Here is a 20,848-nt window from a genome sequence, read left to right as displayed (position 1 = left end):
GTTAAGTCTGGTTATCAGATTGAAAGGGTATATCCAGATAGAGATCGTGCATTACCAGAGTTAGGACCATCCATCACCCCTTTGAAGGCGCAGTGTTGGAAAATAAAATGTCCAACTAAAATGAAACATTTTCTATGGCAAATGCTTTCTGGTTGTATAGCGGTGAAGAAGAATCTAAAAGCCAGAGGAATACAAGGAGATACTATATGCACAAGATGTGGAGATCAGAAAGAATCAATCAATCATATTTTCTTTGAATATCCACCTGCGGTACAAGTTTGGGCGTTGTCTAGGATTCCATCAAATCCGGCAATCTTCCCCAGCAACTCATTATTTGCAAATATGGATCATTTATTCTGGAGGGTTACCCCAGTAAGTGAGGACCATCATTTCGCATGGATATTATGGTACATTTGGAAGGCAAGAAATTGTAAGGTTTTTAGTAATTTGGATATTGATCCTCGGGATACTCTTCAGTTGGCCGAAACTGAATCCCGACTTTGGAAAGAAGCACAAAACAGCATTAACCAAAGATTAAAATTTTCTACGATAACAGCCACACCACAGGTTCAATTAATTCCTGACAGATGGTGTTTCTCGGATGGATCATGGAAGGTCAATGAGAGTTTATCAGGCCAAGGATGGTATAGTACTTTGGAAGGTTTTGATGGGTTAATGGATGCAAGGAATACGAGAGCAAGTCTTTCTCCTCTGCACTCAGAGATTGAGGCATTGATTTGGGCAATGGAATGTATGAGAAATTTGAGACAGTATAATGTTACGTTTGCAACGGATTGCTCGCAGGTGGTGAAGATTGTTTCGGAACCAGATGAATGGCCAGCCTTTGCAAGTTATTTGGAAGACATAAGGAGTCTGAGAAGAAGTTTTACTTCTTCTGAGGTGGTCCATATACCCAGGACAAAGAACACGAAGGCGGACTGTCTAGCACGTAGTGCAAGAAAGCAAACGTCTTACGTCGTCCATATGGATACGGATCCTCCAGTTTGGTTAACAGAGTCAATATGAGTCTATATTGTTGCTGACAAGAAAAAAAAAGTTTCATCTATATTTCCCCACAAATACAAAGATCAAAATTGAAAAACCCATGAAATCAATTTATATTGGTTTGATGTTTTAAAGCAAACCAACAATATTATGGTTCTTGATGAAATTGATTTGAGGTTTTTATATTTTTTCTGGTTTTTCACATTTCGGAAAACTGGGTTGGTTTTTGTTCCGCTCCAGATTTATATTTGGTCGGGTATTACTTTGTTTTGATTTAGTTTTGTCTACAAGATTTGATATTGCAATTTCGGTTTTCAGAAACCATGAGAAAACCAAGATTGGTGGGGAAATAGATTTTGAACTTTATTTTCGGGGATAAACAGCATGAGGTCATACTTCGGGAGATATTTAGTGCTATATGATAGTACTCGTGGGGAAATAAATCGTATTTTAAAATTTTTTATTTAGTTATTGATATGTCATATACGATTTACTAACCAACATTTTTTGATGCAATAATATAAAATCATGGGTCCATAGACTAATCTATTACGTATGTGACCATGTATATTATGTAATTTTTATTTTTATTCCTAAATTCAGATATATATAAAACTAATGATATGGTGCATATCACCATTAAATAAAATATGCCATTTGAATTAAAATAGTCTGGCTATTTTAAGTTTCCTAAAAAGCAATAAATGTATTTAAAAATGAGTTAATGAAGTATTATAAATAATTATCACAAATCATGTTTTACTATAGAACCGATCAAACTTATTAGTATATTATATTATTTACAGTTCATAAAAACGATATTAACATACAAGTACCGAACAAATTTTGAAAAATGCATATGAAGTTAGTTAAAGATTATCCTCGGGCCAACTTATTTAATTGAGTTTTTACTATAATTCAGATACAACCACCTAAACTATATTATGGAAAATTAACAAATACAAACAACTTAGAATATCAATTTTATTTTTATATCAATTTTTACTTTAAAAACTCATTTTTTTCAAGTTGAAATTCAAGTTTATGATTATAATACATACTTTTTCATCACCTTTTAAATGTTGTTTTATGATAATAGTATTGATGCTTTTTCAGTATTAGAATTTTAATATTTTTATCAATAGAATGGATACAAAAAATAAATTATTTGTTTTGATAATTAATATACATAGAACTAAATTTAATATTAATATACATAGAACTAAATTTAATAAAAATTATTGCTAATTACACTATAAACATACACACATTCCTTCTCTTAATTGTATAATGTAAACACACATGAATTCATCTTCAAATATACTGTTAATCTAATTGAAAAATATTTTAGTAAATCTAAACCGGACTATATATGAGTAATTGGATCTAAAGTCTCAAATGAATATGAAACACATAAAGAAAACGTTGTTTCAACCTCATACATTAGAATAGAACATCTTTTAAATAACTTATAACTAATAAATGGTTAAGAATTCTTTCAATTTTAACGGATTTACGACAAAAAATACCCACGCTTCTTAGTTATAACTAATACAGTATCAACTTACGATTTGCATCATGTATTAATTTGGTTTGATGTTTGATTTAAGATAATCGATAAATCTTTAAATCTTCCAGCCTTAGTATATATTGTGATATATGAGCATTAATAGGGATAGTTAGGCTTAGTTAAGAGTTATTCTTGGTTAATGTCGGTGTGTTAGTTTGGTGTGTTAGTTTTTGGAAATTCTGGTTTTTAATTAATTAGGAAAATCGTGTATTGTATTTCAAACTAGGTGATTTTTCCGTGCTCTTGCACGGGTATAAATATTTATAAAGTAAATATAATATAATAATTGATTGCTATTTACTTTAAATTTTAAATTAACTTATATTAATAATATTGTATTATTTTAATTAGACATATGATTTTAGATATATTACATTTAGTCGGTTTTGTTGTTTTTACAGTCGACTTAGCTATGGTTTGAGTATATTGGATTGCATCTATTTTTCTGAATTCAACTATAATATTTTTATTCTAAAAATATTAAAATTTTGATTAATTTTCTTATTAACCTTTAGAATGGTTGTTGTCTTAAATATGTAATTATATTTTAGGAAGATTATGTATAACTTAAGATATATTGTGCTTGGAATGAAACAAAAAAATAAACTAAAGTTCTTGAATCAAAATTATGTAAATAAATATAATGATAATATTATGAAGTCTCATGCATATATATAAATTTTACAAAAACTAAATTGTTACAGTTGGTTAATATTTTATTTTCATTTGTTAATGTGTTTTGAGTCATCCTATAATTTATTTTTAAAATAAATTATTACTATTATAAAATTATATTTTCTTATTATAGTTAAATCTATGATTTTAGATATAAGTTGGATTAGTCGAGTAACTCATGTTGTGAGTATAATAACGTACATATATTATTTCAAATTCAAGCTGAAGTATAATTTTTTTATTATAATTAAGTCAAGTCAAATTAATTTATTTATCGTTTAAATGTGAATGTATTTTAATAATATATACCAAATTAAATATTGATTTTTAAATATATTAGAAAAGGATGATATATAGAAAGTTACTTCTCATACTTTTTTGGAAGCTCTTGAACTCATATCAATATTTATAATAACAAAAATATTTTTATAAATTCTAACTAATTTCATGTCTTCTGATTATGGTTATATTAAAAAGTTACACAAGCATAAAAACATTGAATTTAAAAGAAAATTTAATATTAAGAAAACATACAATTTTAGTAATGATAAAATATAATATATTACCTTGTTAAAGTATATAGTGTGATTTAAAAATATTTATAAGTATTTAATCAAAGATGTTTATTGTTAACCTTTATTTTTCGTTATATCTCTTAAAAATAAGAAGAAAAATTGCGATTGTATCTGAGAAACCATATTATATAAGTAAAGTATAATTTATAGATATTTTTGTTGTAATTGAAAGATATTATAGTAACCAAAATATAGAAAATACAAATAGCATTTCAATAATACTAATTATAAATGAGTTTAGCAATATATCAGTTTATGTTACTTAATTATTTTATGTAATCATCTAAAAATAGATAGATATATAAAAACTATTTCTGTTACTTTGAAAAATATAAATAAAGTATTTTATTAGTATATTTTATGTTATTTTAAATATATTTTAATGCACTATTACTATTTTGTGAACTTTCCTTTTTAATGAAATCATATTATTTATACATATATTTTCGTTTTTAAATTCACTTTATAGCCTTTATAAATTTTTCCTTTTTTATTATATATGTTATTTGGAAAATTTTACACAAAGGAATTTAAATAAAAATCAATTATAGTATTTAAATATTATATTTTTGATTCATTAAAGGTATCAATGTAATCAACCACGTGAGAGTTAACATGAACGCGACACATAGGAAACGACTTCTCAAATAATATTATAGAGATATTTTTAATGAGTTTTTAGTTAGATTTAATTGTAGTGGCACTACAGTAAATATTTAAGCATACTAAGGAAACCTCAGAAAAAATTACTTAAGTTTTAATAGTATAGATAGGTAATATATAAAACTTTATATTAACTATACATAACTTGTATATTCTTTTTTTCTTTTTGATAAAAGGCACATAGATAACTTGTATATTCTTACCATATATTGATTAGTAAATAATAACAACTATTCAAATCATCAGAAAATCATATTTTAAAACCACTTATATTAAATTTAATCTGTCACAAATGATCTACGATTCAATTTTTGTATTAATTTGTATTTAAATAAATAAAAATCTTAAAAAATTGTTATACTAACTGGCACTTGTAGTCCAATAGTGATTAACTCGAATTTACAGTGAAACTATTGGAGTTCGAGTCCTGTGGAGAGTTAAAATTTCTGTATCGCAAGGGACAGGAAACCAAAATTTAATACGGTGAAGCTATTAAGATATGGTTAGTGTGAACTTGGATATCCCTGTAAAATTCAAAAAAAAAAAATATTATGATATATGAGGTGTAGGAAAAACATCATTTATCAGTTAAAATCCGGATATAGGTACTTCCAGTTTTATTAAAATTCTTGCCTTCTGGTTGTTTGTTTGTTTCTTTCAACCCAACTAGTTTAATTACTCTATTATATAAGAGATATATAGACGTGTATGTGCGACGGTCAGAACTGCTATGACTTTTCCATTCAGTCATGCACACGTAAGCATTTTAAATGACGTAATTAACAGGAAAGATTAATTCTCGTCGAAGCTGGTTGCGATGGCGTCCTCTTCCTCTCGGACTCGCCTTTGGAAGTACGATGTGTTCCTGAGCTTTCGAGGACCAGACACTCGGAAAAACATTGTCAGCCATATATACTCGGCACTCCGTAACAAAGGAATCTTTACTTTCAAAGACGACCGGACGCTGGAGAAAGGAAACTCGATTCCAGACGAACTCGTAACAGCCATCCAGACCTCACGGTTCGCCCTAGTTGTCATCTCAGAAAATTACGCCGCTTCGACTTGGTGCTTGGAGGAGCTCCGGATGATAATGGAACTTCAGGCGGTGGAAGGTGGCATCAGCGTGGTCCCAATCTTCTTTGGAGTTGCGCCATGTGACGTCAGACATCAGACAAAAAGTTTTGCGACTGCGTTTGCTAGCATGGTAAGACCCGAAACGTATGCGAAGGTTCCTAGATGGAGAACAGCTCTTACCCAAGTAGCAAATCTCTCAGGCTTCGACTCCAGTGTATGGTAAAACTCGCTCGAACTAAATCTGTTTTTAACCTTTTTTTTCTGTATACCACTGAACCTGTTTTCCATTTGAGATAAATATTATTTCCCAATGCCAGTGTGGACGACGCAACAATGGTTGAAGACGTTGTCCGACATCTATTAGACGGTCTGTTCCCTGCGCACACTCCAGACGAGGATGTTGTTGGGATGAGCAGACACATGGAAGGCTTAGCTTCTCTCTTGGAAATGGAATCAGAGGAAGAGGTTCGTTTTGTAGGAATTTCGGGAATGGGGGGAGTAGGCAAAACCACCATTGCCAAGTATCTCTATAACCGGTTTTCACGTCAGTTCCCAGTTCGTTGTTTCATAGACGGCGTCGCTAAGGATTACAAGGAGCAGGGTCTCCCTTACCTGCGGAAAAAGTTCCTCTCCCAAATCTTCCGTGATGAACATGTAACTCTTGGAAGTGTGGTAGCAGGATCGGATGAAATAAAGTCGAGACTCTGGCACCAAAAGGTGTTTGCTGTGCTTGATGATGTGGATCAAGTGGAGCAGTTACATGGCTTGGCAAAAGAGCCAACCTGGTTTGGTTCAGGGAGCCGCATCATCATACTTACACGAGACAAGGGTCTACTCGATACCTGCGGAGTTACAAACGTGTACCACGTCAAGTGCTTGGACCAAGACGATGCGCTCAAGATGTTTAAACATATTTCTTTTGGAGGAGGACCTTGTCCCGATGGTTTTGAGAAACTCTTGATCAGAGCTTCTCGGCTTGCTCATGGCCTTCCTTTCGCACTTCACTCTTACAGTTTGCATCTGCACAGAAAGACAGCAGAAGAATGGGAAAAAGCATTGTTAGAATATGAAAAATCTCCTCACAAGAACATATTCCATATCTTTAGAAGCAGCTACGAAGGCCTAGTCCCACGGGATAAGATTGCTTTCCTTCATGTAGCATGTCTTTTTAACGGACACCATTTCCTGCGCGCAAGTAGCCTTCTTGATGATAGTGAATGTAGGATAAAAAACTTAGTAGAGAAATCTCTTGTTGACATATCAGCTCAAGGATGCATAAACATGCATGTTCTGGTCGAAGAAATGGGAAGAGAACTCGTGCTTGAAGAATCCGATCATATCCCACAGAGACAAAGAATCTTGTGGGGAAATGATGTTTATGATGTCCTTCTCCTCAACATGGTAAGAGTATCTCCAACCTATTTTTATTTTTCTTATTATAGAAATGATGTTTTCCTCCAATTTCTTCTATAATGGAAATGTTATAATTTTGCTATATATAGAAAATGATATATTTGCCTCTTAGACTACTTCCAAAGCTAGCCTTTTGATATAAAAAAAAAAGCTATCCTTATATTTTAAAAAGAAAACTTGAAAAACTCTATGATAGAGGTAAGTTTTGCTTTTATATGTGTTTATAGAGTTTCTTTATTTTACGGAAAAAGCTATTTTACTTAATAATTTTCTATATTTCGGAAACTATATTATACACACTGGAACAAAATTTACTTCTATAGTATTTTTTTATTTTTGTAAAAAGATATAGAGATGATTTGAAAATGCTCTAATTAATATTTTTAATAAAGAAAATATATAGCTTTTTACGGGTAATTTTTTTGAATAGTCTTTTTAAAAAATTTTGTCATAAAAAAATCCACAAAGGGGTAAAACACTATTCTACCCCCTTGCTCTATATATTTTCAATTCTATATTTTCTCTATATATATAATAGTGTTATATATATATAAGTTTTTAAATATAATTTTGAATTCTATATTTTCATATTTGAACTTTTTCTATTTTTCAAAAAAAAAATCAAATTTGAAAATATTTTTAGAAACTATTTTTTTGAAACTATTAATATTTACTTACTAAAAAATTAAATCAGCCAAAAAACTTGCACATCTAAACACTAAACTATAGATCTAAATTAGTTATTAATCTTATGGAGTGTATATTTAACATTTTGTTTTCCTGTTACTAAAAAATGTAACGTGCCTTGGACGTTTCAACTTTCAATAATCAGGGTACACAAAGAATTGAAGGCCTGGCGCTAGACACGTATGAGATCCCTGGTGTGTTGCGTATTCTGCGCAGTAGTTATGATTCGATGCCTTATCTGAAGTATCTCAACTTCTACACCCGTTTGGATTATCAAAAACTGGAGCTCTTTCCACATGTAGCCTCACTTCCTCGCATGCTTAGGTTACTACGTTGGGATGCCTATCCGTTAACAAGCTTGCCTTCTTTCCCACGCGGTCTCATTGAACTCACTCTGCATCGCAGCAATCTTCAGAACCTCTGCATCAGTAATCTGGTAAATTAATAACTCATGGAACTGTTTTGTTGGTTAAAAACTGTAGAAGCTCTCGTCTCAGTTCAGTTGCTAACCTTTGGTGTTGTTTCCAGTACCTTAACAAACTCAGGAGACTAGATGTGAGTGGATCTAAGCATCTAATAGACCTTCTAGACCTTTCAGCGGCTACGGAGCTCGAGGAGTTGGTTGCTGAAGGCTGCATGAGGCTTAGGCTAATTGGGTTGTGGTCCACTAGAAGGAGATATTCTCTGAGAAATCTCGATATATCGAAATGTTGGGGTCTTGAGAGTCTCCCGCATTTTATACCAGATTGGATTTCACTTGCAACAGAACCCATTTTTTTCCGATTCCAAGGCACTAGGCTCAAGTTTGAAATAACGGCACTGGGGCCTTTCGAAAATCTCTGCATCGAGGGGAACATAAAGATTAGGTTGGAGCAGCTAGTAGGAGATGCAGAGCACTTATCTTACATTTCTAAGCAACAGACAACATTTGAACTGAGGCTGATGCGACCATCGAATTGGCCTGAGTCACATATTTCTGGTAAAACACTCCACATCAACCGATCCTACTACAACATCCGTGGGTATCGCTTCAGGTGTGTTAGCTTCTCAGATTTCTCCTGCTTGGCGGAGTTGAAACTCATCAACTTGAACATCCAGAAAATCCCAGATGACATCGACCTATTGCATTCACTAGAGAAACTGGACCTCAGTGGAAATGATTTCACGCATTTGCCCACAACTTTACGTAGCCTTGGAAACTTAAACGATCTCATTCTATGCAACTGCAGCGAACTCGAGGAACTGCCGAGCCTGCCGAGACAGTTGCAGAGGCTCAAACTTTCTGACTGTACAAACCTCCAGTCATTGCCTGCACACGAGGAAAGCTCCCAGTTGCTTGAGCTCCATCTTGACGACTGCAAGAGTGTACAATCATTGACACATAGTCTTGGTCAGTTCACCAATTTAATGCTCCTGGACCTCAGTGGGCATGAGTTTCAGACAATCCCAACAAGCATCACAGACCTTTTAACGCTAGGAACTCTCTGCCTCAACAACTGCAACAAACTCGAATCTCTCGAAGAGCTTCCACTGAGTCTTAACCATCTAAATGCACACAGCTGCAGTTCTTTGGAAACCGTTTTATTACCCCTGAATCATTCTATGAAACACCTTGACCTTAGCCATTGCGCTCAACTGAAACAGTGTGAAGAGGTGATCACTCAGTTTCTGAAAGGGGGAAAACATGAAGAGGTATGTATGTTTTTTCTGGTCTCTTGAATCTCTTCAGTCCCTTAAGAGCTTATCATTATGTTTCGTTGTTCCCACTGATGTCAGGTACTGCTGCGTTTCGCTTGCATACCGGGAACTGCAATTCCTAGCTACTTCGATAACCAATCTTTGGGAGCATCTACTCAACTTTCCTTCAACGATGTGGGTTTCACTGCGTGTATCATGGTTGCCTGCAGTAGACCCTACTATCTTCAGTTTTTAGAGTCTTCTTATACTTGGAACTGGGAAGCTGGTGGGGTGTTTCGGATTAACCTCAGACCAAACATCTATCGTTCACACGGGATGGAGGAAGAAGAGGCTGTTACAGAGCACTACTTGGTTATCATCCATGTCTTATGTAGCAAAAACAGTGACCAAGTTGCCAATTTACTATTCAATTCCGCTCTTCAACTTCCACGGATCCCAATTGCGGAGATAAAAGCATGTGGGGTTCGCATAGACAACCCCAACTAAATATTTGACAAGAAAGTTGCATACACAAAGAGACCAGTTCATAGTTAAAAATGTAAAACCATACATCAGAACAATGGATAAACCCATTTGATTTTTATTAAATCATCTTCATCGAATTTACCTACTCCTCATTTGTTCTTGCGTAGCTTTTCTTCATTACTTCCGTTATAGTTTTCTCTTGGTCGCCTTCTAGTTTTTGCAGCTCCTCCTCCCAAGTCCTTTCATCCTTGCCATGCAAAGACGAACCGAGGATTTGAAGAGTTAGGGGAAGGAAACCGGCAACCTGGACAGCACGAAGAGCGAGTGATTCAAAACTAGTAGGAGGGTGTTGCTGCTTGAAAGCAGATCGGCAGAAGAGTTGGAGGGCTTCGTCGTATCTCAGAGACTGGAGTTCGTAGACATGCTCCACACCAATTTCATCTAACAGATCCTTTTCCTGTGTAATAAAGATAACTCTGCTCCCTGAACCAAACCAACCAACGATCTCTGCTATGTCCTTTAACTGTTGGAGGTTATCCACGGAATCAATAACAAGTAGACCTCTTCTCTGTCCAAGAACTGATTTGATCGCATTGGTTTGAGCTTCTTCTTGAATTTCTTGATGGTCTAGCTAGTGTCGTCTTGCCAACGCCTCCTGGACCACATATCCCAACCAAGCGAACTTCCTTGTCAGAATTTAAGTCTAGCAACCCATATAATGCCTGCATATGACGATCCATTGCAACAGGTCCATCCGCTTTGAATGTGGATGAGACTGGTCGGCTTATTTGAAATAACAATTGATATTTCATTTGTAATCAGATCGACCATTTCTGCTTCTCTACTCCTGTGATTAAATAATAGGAAAAATACCATTAAAGGTTATAGGATACTATATAAGTGAACGAAAATCTCACATCAATAGTTGAAGAAATAAACTAATTTATATTTAACAAGAACCAGAAATCAATTTGTAGCCAATTTTTGAAAAAGCGAAGTTATATAATAGGCTCAAAATTTGACATGGTATCATTATCATCAGAATATTGAGCTACCATATGCATGTTGTTCTCACAATTACTCAGAAAGTCTTAATGAATAAAAGTAACATCGGAGTAGGTCATATATTGTTATAAATTAAAAAAAAAAGTTACCAAAAGCGTGAATCCAAGCCGGATATACCGGTGAGTTTGGTAAGAGCCCTCCTCCATGATTGAACCTTCTCATGAATACTCTTCACCAAGTTTTCTGAAAGGTTCTGCATATTCTCCAGTCTGTTTTCTTATATTCGAAGTTTCCACTCCATAGAAGATGACTAGGAGGGAGAGCTGATCTTCGTCGTGCAAGTTTAGTATTGTTTGGAGCTCGTTCAGGCACAAAACAGAGGTTGGATAGCTTTCCGAGACCACCACAACGGCTAGTTTTGAATCTCTAATACATTTGCTTAGCTCAGAACCGGAAGATGAGACTCCCTCCTCTAGCTTGTGATCTTTGTAGCAAGTTGGAATGCCTTTTTCTGATAACGTACGGTAAATATACGGTGTATGTGTGGAAGTTAGGTCAATTTGGTAGATGGTAAATTATAAATTTATTTTGCAATGCAAATTCCTTCTAAAATTAATGAACTGTAAAAAAAGTTAAGAAACAAAACATGAATTAGCAATTAATATGGTTTGGTTGTTCCAAGGATAAAGGAGGCATGACACTATGCTTGACTTGGACTAAAGCTTTCTCCTTACATTGCAAAAAAGGTTAGGTTCTTGATTAGCAGCCTAACCTAATTTTTAGTATAATTCAATCCTTACTAGTAGTTACTACACTTTTCTTAAACATATACTCAAGGGGATGGTTGTAATTAGTTCGTAACCTTCTGACTAGATTGGGCATGTGGTGCCTTAGGGGTATTCCTGAAAGCACGTGAATCACGAGCTCAGGAGCCGCGTGAGATATGATTATGGTTAAGGGGGGGGCTAAATACTTAGGGGACGGTCCACAAATCTAAATATAACTAATTTAATATTTTAAAAAGATTACACAAATATCTAAATATTTTGTATATTACAAAGTTAACGTGGCCAAGATAGCTCATACTTTTTGGCTTCATTATCTGATTAGATTAATTTGGAAGACATCATGCAGCCAAAAAACTTAGTCACGGGGGTGATTGGTGAGAGATGTGAGTGATTCACGCAACCATAATTCTATCTAAAGCAATAAAACTAAAGCAATCAAGTTTTATTAATAAAATCTAAAGATATTGACTTTAATGATCATTACATAAAAATCAATTAAGATATTGTATGAAAATATTATTTATGTAATTCTCATAAAAGAATGTAAGGATTTTTGATCGAATATGTACCCTTCATAAGCAGATTCATTTTCAGTGTTTTTTCTATTTTTTCGACTATTAAAACGAATAAAAGGAATTTGAAAATGACTAACCCCAAATCTTAAAAAATATATATATTGGGTCTAGAAATCATAATTTCTACCGTTTTTATCAAATGCTTTGAAAATTATCCAAAGTCAAAAAAAAAATCAAAGTGAAAATCTTACAACCTATTTTCTAAAGCAAAAAAAATCTAAAGCTACAGCAATAACCAATCAACCCCGTAATCGAACGTAAGATGGGGAAAATTAATAATGCATTATTGCTAAAGTGATATACAAAAAAGAAAAATTACTATTCAACTATGTAATTTAATTTTTAATAAACGCCAAACTTATCACAATGAAATTTAAACTTATGACTTGAAATCTATAAATCCAGATTTTTACTTTAAATTAAATTTGAAATCAATTTTTTTTAAAGATTATATAATGCAAAATTTATAAAAATTTAGAATATTACGAGTAAAATTTTTTTTGTGGTATTGCAAAAAGAACATGTCTGTAAGAATGTTGTAAATACAAAACGATTTATCAATTTGTCCGTAGAAATTTATTAGCATCCTTATGTTTCAAATAATTTATCATTATTTATTTATTTTTATAGATATATATTATGTATACAGTGTTTAAAAAATCTTCTAACTTTTTATTAGATAATCAGAAATTCAACCAGTACACAATTGATTATTTTATTTACTTTACGTTATCATTTGACTTTTAAAGTTATCATTTTAGGATTTTTCATTTTCATTTTCATTTTAGGGAATTTAGGAATCTGAAAAGAGTTGGCCAATTTCAATTAATAAAATTTTCATTTTTAAAAGAGTTTAATACTAATATTTTTGAGGGTAAATGATTCTAGAAAGTGGGATAGGCAGAGAGAGCCTTCTTTATTCTGTGTTTTGGGTAAAGTGAAACAATTAAATGAATAATTAAAGCACTTGAAGACTATAAATAAACCAGAAGAAGAAGGTGGCAGTGGTGCTATGGCGATGGTGGTTTCCCAGTAGAAGGTGATAGAGAAAGAAATCGACAGAGAAAAAGAATCAGAAGACAGATCACTCCAGTCCAACACGACACACTCTCTCTGATTCACTTAGTTTCGTTCAAAGAGACGAGAACAACAGCCCACCTTGTTCTCTAACGACATGCAAAACTAATCGTCGTTTCATCTAACTACTCAAAAGGTTTTCTCTCTTGTTCGAACCGAAACGCTTTTGGTGTTTTAATCTCTGCCAAAGTTTTCCCCTTTTCGTTGTATCTGTCTTTTGGCTTGTACGCTTGTCTGTTTAACCGATTTGGTAAACAAAAGTTTTCCTCTTTAATTTAAGTCAACGCCTTTTTGCCTAAAGTGATGACAAGGCACAAATCTTGGTCGGAAGATTTCTAATTCGAGCCAATTGTCACCATCTCTGCATCCTTTAGCTTACCCAATATAGTACTGTCAAATCAGGGGTCGTTTAGACAAAGACCAATTTAGAAACTTCCAGTCTCTCATTTATTTCTTTTCCTAGGTTTTCACCCTTTCTTCTTGATTTGAGCCCTTTAAATGCTTTGTAAGTAATATCATCATCTTCTCCATATAATCTTTGAATCATGGTTGAATTGTGTAGGTACTCTTCTTGTGAGGATAGCTTGTTGGGCGTTATGTATCAGATGAATAAGAAAGATTCCACTTTGCCATACCTGAATACTAGCATCTCATGGGGTTGTACGATTCCAACTGAACCCCTTCTTGGCTTGAAAGTGGGGGATGCAAGGCCTGAACATATGCAAACCACAAAGAAAATCAGTTTTCAGGATCTGGATTCACCTTCATCTCAGTCCACTGATCAATCTTACTCTGAAGTTGTGAGCAGTGGGGATGATAAGCCTTCCAGACAAATCTCGTTTTCAACCAAATCAGGTCAGTTCTAAAGTATGGAGTTGGTTATAAAAAGAGAAGGTTGTGTGATCTTCTATGTTATAGACTTTGTTTGATGTTTTGACTTGTTCTTCATTTCTTGTCAGATATTAGACTATTGCTATATGTTCAATTCGCTTGCCATTGGAATGTTATATCATCGCTCTTACTTTCTTAAGATGTTTGTCTAGGATCTGAAGAAACTCAGCAGAAAGGATTTGCAACTCATCCTAACTCAGCCTCAGTGACAGGGTTCCCTAGTATTCACTATGCACCTCCGCAGGTATTTTAAAATCTTTTATTTTGTAATAATAGCAAACTTCTGACGGTGGACTGATATTATACATCATACATGGTCTAGGCTAACTTCTCTTTTCAGTATGCTGATCCACATATTGGGGTTTATTGACTGCAACTTATCTACAACAGGGACCGGTTAGTAAAACCTTTATTTCCTACACTTTCTTGTATACTTGCATTTTGTTAGTGAGATCTTAAGTCTCCTTATCTTTGTTGCAGACATGCAATCCCCAACTGGTGGGTATGATTCCTGGTCGATTTCCGCTACCAGTGGAGATCACAGACACTGAGCCAGTCTTTGTAAACGCGAAGCAGTACCATGCAATCATGAGGAGAAGAGAGCAACGTGCCAAGCTTGAGGCTCAAAACAAACTAATCAAAGCCCGGAAGGTCTAGCATATATATCTTCACAAACAAATGCTTCTGAATTAGAAATGCCACGCTCATCTCTGTTTTTTCGTTATTGCAACAGCCGTATCTTCATGAATCTCGACATGTTCATGCTCTCAAAAGGCCAAGAGGATCCGGTGGAAGATTCCTAAACACCAAACAACTTCTTCAAGAATACGAACACGCTGCGGCTAAAGAACAAGAACGTGACAAGTCGGTCCATCAGGAAAGGAAAAAGGCAAACACGTCTACATTCGAAGCTCATACGCTGCAGCACAACAAAGACCGTGGCTCAACCACTTGTGGCTCAGACATTACATCTGTTTCCGACGGTGCTGATATCTTCGGACACACCGAGTTCCAGTTTGCAGGTTTTCCAACAACTCAGACTAACCGAGCTATACATGTTCATGGTCAATCCAATGACATGCATGGAGGTGGGGACTTGCACCATTTCTCTGTCCATATCTGAGACATTGGATCTTTGGTGCTGTTTCATGTTTCCTACCAAAAGGGGAAGTCATCCTTGGCTACTATTACTTGGTTCTTTTACTTGTTGCTTGTTAGTGTTCTAGACATCACAAAAACAATAAAAATCTTCACTTTCAATCTTCGCTTACAACATATTTCTTGTGTTACACTAGTGGTTTGATTTTCTTATAAACTTTCAGTTCCTCTGTTTTTTTTTCATGATTTACTCTTAATGTGTGCTTGTAAATGATTCAATCTCCCGATTCTGTATGAATATGATAAATAAATAAAACAGACTCTGCTTCCAACGTATCTTGGATTTCTGAATAACTTACAATTTAGTTGACAATGTTCGAGAAACATTTAATAAAGATCTCGACCATATAGTATATAAGAACATTTTTAATATATACCTCTATATTTTTTTTTTCTATAATAGATGTCATTTTGCTCCATTGTACACCTCTATAATAAAGCTCTTCTAAAATATAGAAGAATCTATTTTGCATCTATATTTAGAGATGAAAATGGCAAATCTTTATATTTCTCCTATAAATAGAGGAACTCTATTATAGAAGCATACATTGGAGCAAATCCACTTCTATAATAGAATTTTTCTATTTTAGAAAAAATATAGAAATATAAATAGAGGTGGATTGAAGATGGTTTAAGATTATTTCTTATTCTGCATACACGTCATTTAATTAAGAAATGAGGTTGAAAGATTCTACCTTGGAGTCTCATTCATATGTCTGAGAAGATATCAATACACCACTTAAGATACTTGAAAATATTACCATTTCTTTGACACGTTATTGAATAAAACTATCAAAGCCATCCCTGCGAATTATTTCCTGATAAACTATCTTGATAAGGTAAGAAGAAACGTAAGACTCTGCTCCAAGATACGTTGACTTCTGTAAAAGATCCACACTTGTGTCTCTTGAGTACTAACAATGAAAACAAATGACAGCATTTTTGAATCATTAAAGTCACAATCAATCATGTAAATCACTTTCTTAAGTGATTCACGAATTACTAATTTTAAACATATTATTGCCAAATCAAATCTTGTTGTGTTGTCTTTAGTGATGTGAGAGCATGCCAGTTGCCAAATGGAGTATTTGAAGTCTCTCAGAAACCATTCTTTTATATTTGCATTCATCATACACCGGTTTAATAGGGCGGTTGTGATGAACCAATCCAAACCGAATCGGAAACTTAAGCAAGTGAGGAAATAAACCTTTCTTTATTTAGAAACAACTGAATTTTTAACACATTCATTACATATTATGACTGGAAGAAACTAAAAGAGAAATCAAGAACCAAAAAAAAAAAACATTTCCCAAAGATTCTTATCAATATGATTTAGAGTAAAACCCGTCATGGTTCTTAGCAGAAAGCCGTTTCAAGAACTCGTAGGTAGTGATCATAGTGGTTGCAGACATTGACATAGAAGCACATCTTGGTCCCAATCCTCTATAACAAGCTGTCCATCCACCTTCCCTAACCAAGTTTCTCACCGTCTGTCCAATACTCGGTCCACGCTTCCCATTACCATCTTCCCCATCAAGAACCTGCAGTCTCGTCTTGATCGTATCCAGAGGCATCGTAATCAAAGCAGAAACACTCCCAGCAACCGCAGCACTAACTCCCTGAACAGCCATTACCGTCTTAGAGTCCGGTTTAACCGTGTTCCCACTCTCTTCACCTTTCTTACAGACATAACACCCAATCCCGCCCCAAACCATACTCTGCGCAACAGAGTAAGAAGCCCACCAAACCGCATTAGACGGTGCATAAGTCAGAATCGATATCCCAAACCCTCTGTATAACCCTTTTACCCCATCAACTCTAACAATCTTCCTAAACGCATCAAACCCATTAACATAATTACAAACAAACCCACAACTTCCTTGAACCATAAGCCTCTGGCTAACCACATCAACAGGAGTCCAAACAAGCTGAGCCGCCATCGCAGCCGTTAACCCACCAACGGCGTTAGCAGCAGCAGAGGCTTTAGCTTCTGTAAACCCTAATCTAACAGCAGCAGAGCCGACGTTGCTCTTGGTAACCTCCAAAGCCGTCATGTACAAGGCACGAGCTGGGATCGTTCCCATCAGAGAAGTGCCGAATCCTCTGTACAATCCTCTTAGGCCTTCGTGTCTGACGAGAGTGAGCGCGCCTTTGATACAAGAGCCTTGAGAATGATGGCAGACTTGTTGACGAGTTTTCATCAAAACGGCAGGGTAGAGAGCTCCAGAGACACCTGAGAACAGAGCTGCGCCTAAAACGAAGAACTTTGATTTGTCAAGCATCTCCCAGTTGATATCAGCTGGGATGTGAATCTCTTGTGATGATTCTTCCTCGGAAGTACCAAGATTCATCTTCGCCACCTTTTTAAACCAAACTCAGAAAAAGACAAAAAAAAAAAACAGAACAAGAACAAAAGCTTGTGTTTGAGGTACAATCTATCTGTCTGTACAATCTTGAAAAAAAAAATAGCAATTTCTATTTACAAGATTAGAAAGATCCAAAACTTTCTAAAAAGAGAAAGAAAAGATTGATTAGATTAGCAAGATTTTTTTCAGAAGTTAAAGGATCAAACGAAGAGACGGCGGGCCTTTTTTACGCCTGTGGAACCATGTCTTGGATGCGAAACGATCAGTACGAGGACCATGCGGATCTAACAACATCTCTGAACGATTCGGAAACAGAATCGATGGATCGAGCTTGTCGAAGAAACGATCATCGTATAGATGATAAACTCGTCGGACAACACGTATTCTTTCTTTCGCGGGAGATGTAACACAATAAGCACGAATAGGAGACGGATGTTATGTTATGTTAGACGACAAAGAGAGAAAGAGAGTAATCTGGAGAGAGCTACGAAAATGCTGACTTTTTACAGTTTATACTGTTATCCAGGGAGCGAGAGACTAGGGTTCCGCTTTTTTTATTCTGTGTAAACATACGAAATTAAGATTCTGGTATAGCTAATTCCTAGTATAAACCGGTGTGTATTTTCCGGTTCGGTTGGCCGATTTCTTTTCCAACGATATGTGTAATTATCACTTTTCACAAATGAGACTTGGAAATTACTAGGGATGTGTACTTAATCAAGGATTTGGAAGAGTTTATATTAAAATATTATATTATTCAAATATAAATTTATAAATATGCTAGAAAATTTAGTGTTTTGTATTTGTGATTTTCAAATATATAAATTGAATTTTATTATTGTTACTATTTTAAATTTAGTGCTTTGAAATAAAAAAACCATTGGTTTAAATTGTTTTGGTAAAACGTTTAATTTATAGTTAAAACTATAAGAATCCAAATTACATGTTCTCAAAAGATTCCAAACATCTTTAATTAAATAATAACAATTTGCTTAATATTAAAATTAATTAAAATTTAAATATTTCTATTTTCAAACCTTACACCCCACAAGGTTTGGATTCAGGAGCTGTATATCAGATTCTATTTTTTCAGATAAAATTTCATAATGCAACTTGCAACACTGTTTTATTACTACTTTAAATTTTGATCAGCATTTTTTAAGGAAGAAAGGACAATCTGCATCCAATCAAATGCTGGCAGGTTACACGTGTCGATCACATTTTATGATAAAGAAGAAAAACGAAATTGAGAAACTGTTGGACTGCAAAATGGAATCACTGTGAAGAGGATCAACAGAAGAGATTCAGACAAAGTACAAAAATAGTAATCGAAATGAACGGCCAAGATCTTTTTATCAGAAGAGAGAGAAAGTGGATCCGGTTTTGTGATATGGATAAGATGACGTGGTTTCCATCCATATCCTTTCGGGAGTAGTTTGGAAGGAAATAAAGAAGCAGAAGTCAGTATGTGTAAGACAAAATCACGTGACCTCTTCTTGTGCACGATTCTTTTCCACAGTTCCACCACTCTCGAGCCTTTTATATCTTATATACATAAATAGTTTCTTGTGTTTCAAAAAAAAAATACATAAATAGTTTCTTTTCGCATATATATCATTTCATAGAGATGCTAAATGTCAGTTGTTCAAAAAAAAAGAGAGAGGAGATGCTAAATGTCATGCAGTGGTGGTCCTGAAACAAGAAACCACCAAACATACCAGCAGAAATCATTTTCCTCTTAAGTGACATTACTTGAAAACATAAACTTAACATTGTCACATTATACATGGTAATTATTTTGTTCATCAGATTTTATATGCTTAAAACGAGTGGAAACAAAAGTTATACTGATGCGCATGAGATGATTCCAAATAGCACATTAGAATTGTAATGGGCTGGGGCAACTATGGTTCGATCCATTATCCTAACAATGTTGGTTGTTATGTGGACTAGATCCATTGTTAGTTAAGCTCACCACAATGTTCCTTTTTACAAGTACACAAAGATATCCGGTCCTAGACTTTTCAAGGCCACAAGTCCAAAACAAAAAAAATAGCTGATTTTTTTTTTTAAATGCACAGAATGGAATTTCACCCAGCCTTTCTCACATAGAAAGGTCACACAGCTAACCACTAGACCATCAAAAGATTTTAAGTAATGTGGCCGGATTTTAGTTAATAATTTGGTGGCTGCAAGCCGTTGCTTCATTAGCTTCTACCAAGGACCGCCTCTGGCCTTATAAAAAAACTGAAGTAAGAAGAAGGTACAATCTAAAATTCACAAAGAACTGGCATATTTTGATAGTCTCATGTGAAATGTTTTCTTCTATATATCTCAAACTGTCATCATAACCAGCGTATGTGTTTGCTACCTGCTGCATAACAATGGGTGTTATGTTTAAACAGATTAAAACAATGTTACATTCTTGACTATTGTTTTGTCAAGTATTGACTTCTTTAGACTTGTGAATTAAAGGACTGATGATCGTTAACTTTTGAACATTCAGTTGAGCTTACTTAAACATTTTAACAAAAACTTAACTAGAACATAAGAAAACAGAAGTAATCAAAGAAACTTAACTATTAAAAGGGCTGCATTGTATCACAATCAAAAACACCATATAGCTACAGAAGAGCCTTCTCCTCATAATAGTTGAAGGTAATCTTCTTACCTGATTGTATCACAAAGTTCAAAGGTTCTCTTCTTACATGATTGTAGCACAAGTTCAAAGCACCAAATAGCTAGAGAAATTGTAACAAGTTAAAACACCAAATAGCTAGAAACAGGGGCGGACCCACACTGTAGCTAGTGGGATCACTTGACACCACAAAAATCTGATAAAATGTTGTTTTGTTAAAGGAAATTGTCAAAAATCTAGTAGGAAAGTTGGTAAAGTATGGTGTTTGACACCGCAAAGACCAGAGTTCGAAACCCCCTAGCGCAACTTTAATGTTTTTGAACCCACACATATTTATTCCTGGCACCGTCCCTGGCTAGAAAACACCTCTGATCACCACAACAATAGCAGAAGCTGCTTCATCTTTGGTGGCAGTCTGGCAGATTTCTTGCTAAACTCGTACATGAAGAAAATGAGAATAGCGATTGTATGGATTTGAGCGGCTAGAATCTTAGATTAATGCTTAAGGTATATGTATATACTACG

General features: G+C 34.5%; 2 protein-coding genes and 2 pseudogenes across 2 annotated transcripts; 2 read left to right on the top strand and 2 right to left on the bottom strand.

Moving 5' to 3' along the window:
• The first annotated feature begins 5,265 nt into the window (after positions 1-5,265).
• LOC108815390 (disease resistance protein RUN1-like) lies at positions 5,266-9,962 on the top strand. Its single transcript, XM_018588010.2, has 5 exons — positions 5,266-5,781; positions 5,880-6,963; positions 7,808-8,098; positions 8,191-9,354; positions 9,439-9,962. The coding sequence occupies exons 1-5, from the start codon at positions 5,306-5,308 to the stop codon at positions 9,844-9,846; spliced, it is 3,423 nt and encodes a 1,140-aa protein (XP_018443512.1). The 5' UTR covers positions 5,266-5,305; the 3' UTR covers positions 9,847-9,962.
• Positions 9,809-11,402, bottom strand: LOC108815389 (disease resistance protein CHS1-like; annotated as a pseudogene).
• A 1,751-nt stretch (positions 11,403-13,153) lies between these two features.
• On the top strand, positions 13,154-15,595 carry LOC108815992 (nuclear transcription factor Y subunit A-3-like; annotated as a pseudogene).
• A 922-nt stretch (positions 15,596-16,517) lies between these two features.
• LOC108814988 (uncharacterized) lies at positions 16,518-18,175 on the bottom strand. The gene has a single exon (XM_018587646.2). The coding sequence runs from the start codon at positions 17,668-17,670 to the stop codon at positions 16,642-16,644; it is 1,029 nt and encodes a 342-aa protein (XP_018443148.1). The 5' UTR covers positions 17,671-18,175; the 3' UTR covers positions 16,518-16,641.
• Between the last annotated feature and the right edge of the window lie 2,673 nt (positions 18,176-20,848).

The sequence above is a fragment of the Raphanus sativus genome, chromosome 7 (genome assembly GCF_000801105.2).
Source record: "Raphanus sativus cultivar WK10039 chromosome 7, ASM80110v3, whole genome shotgun sequence".
Taxonomy (NCBI): domain Eukaryota; kingdom Viridiplantae; phylum Streptophyta; class Magnoliopsida; order Brassicales; family Brassicaceae; genus Raphanus; species Raphanus sativus.
The sequence above is the reverse complement of the archived record's forward strand: the minus strand, read 5'-3'. Positions and strand labels throughout refer to the sequence as shown.

Excerpts from the sequence above, each read along its gene's own strand:
- LOC108814988 (XM_018587646.2), bottom strand. The coding sequence starts at position 17,670 with ATGAATCTTGGTACTTCCGAGGAAGAATCATCACAAGAGATTCACATC.
- LOC108815390 (XM_018588010.2), top strand. The coding sequence starts at position 5,306 with ATGGCGTCCTCTTCCTCTCGGACTCGCCTTTGGAAGTACGATGTGTTC. Across the intron at positions 5,782-5,879 it reads GGCTTCGACTCCAGTGTATG|TGTGGACGACGCAACAATGG; the intron begins GTAAAACTCGCT and ends TCCCAATGCCAG. Across the intron at positions 8,099-8,190 it reads ACCTCTGCATCAGTAATCTG|TACCTTAACAAACTCAGGAG; the intron begins GTAAATTAATAA and ends TGTTGTTTCCAG.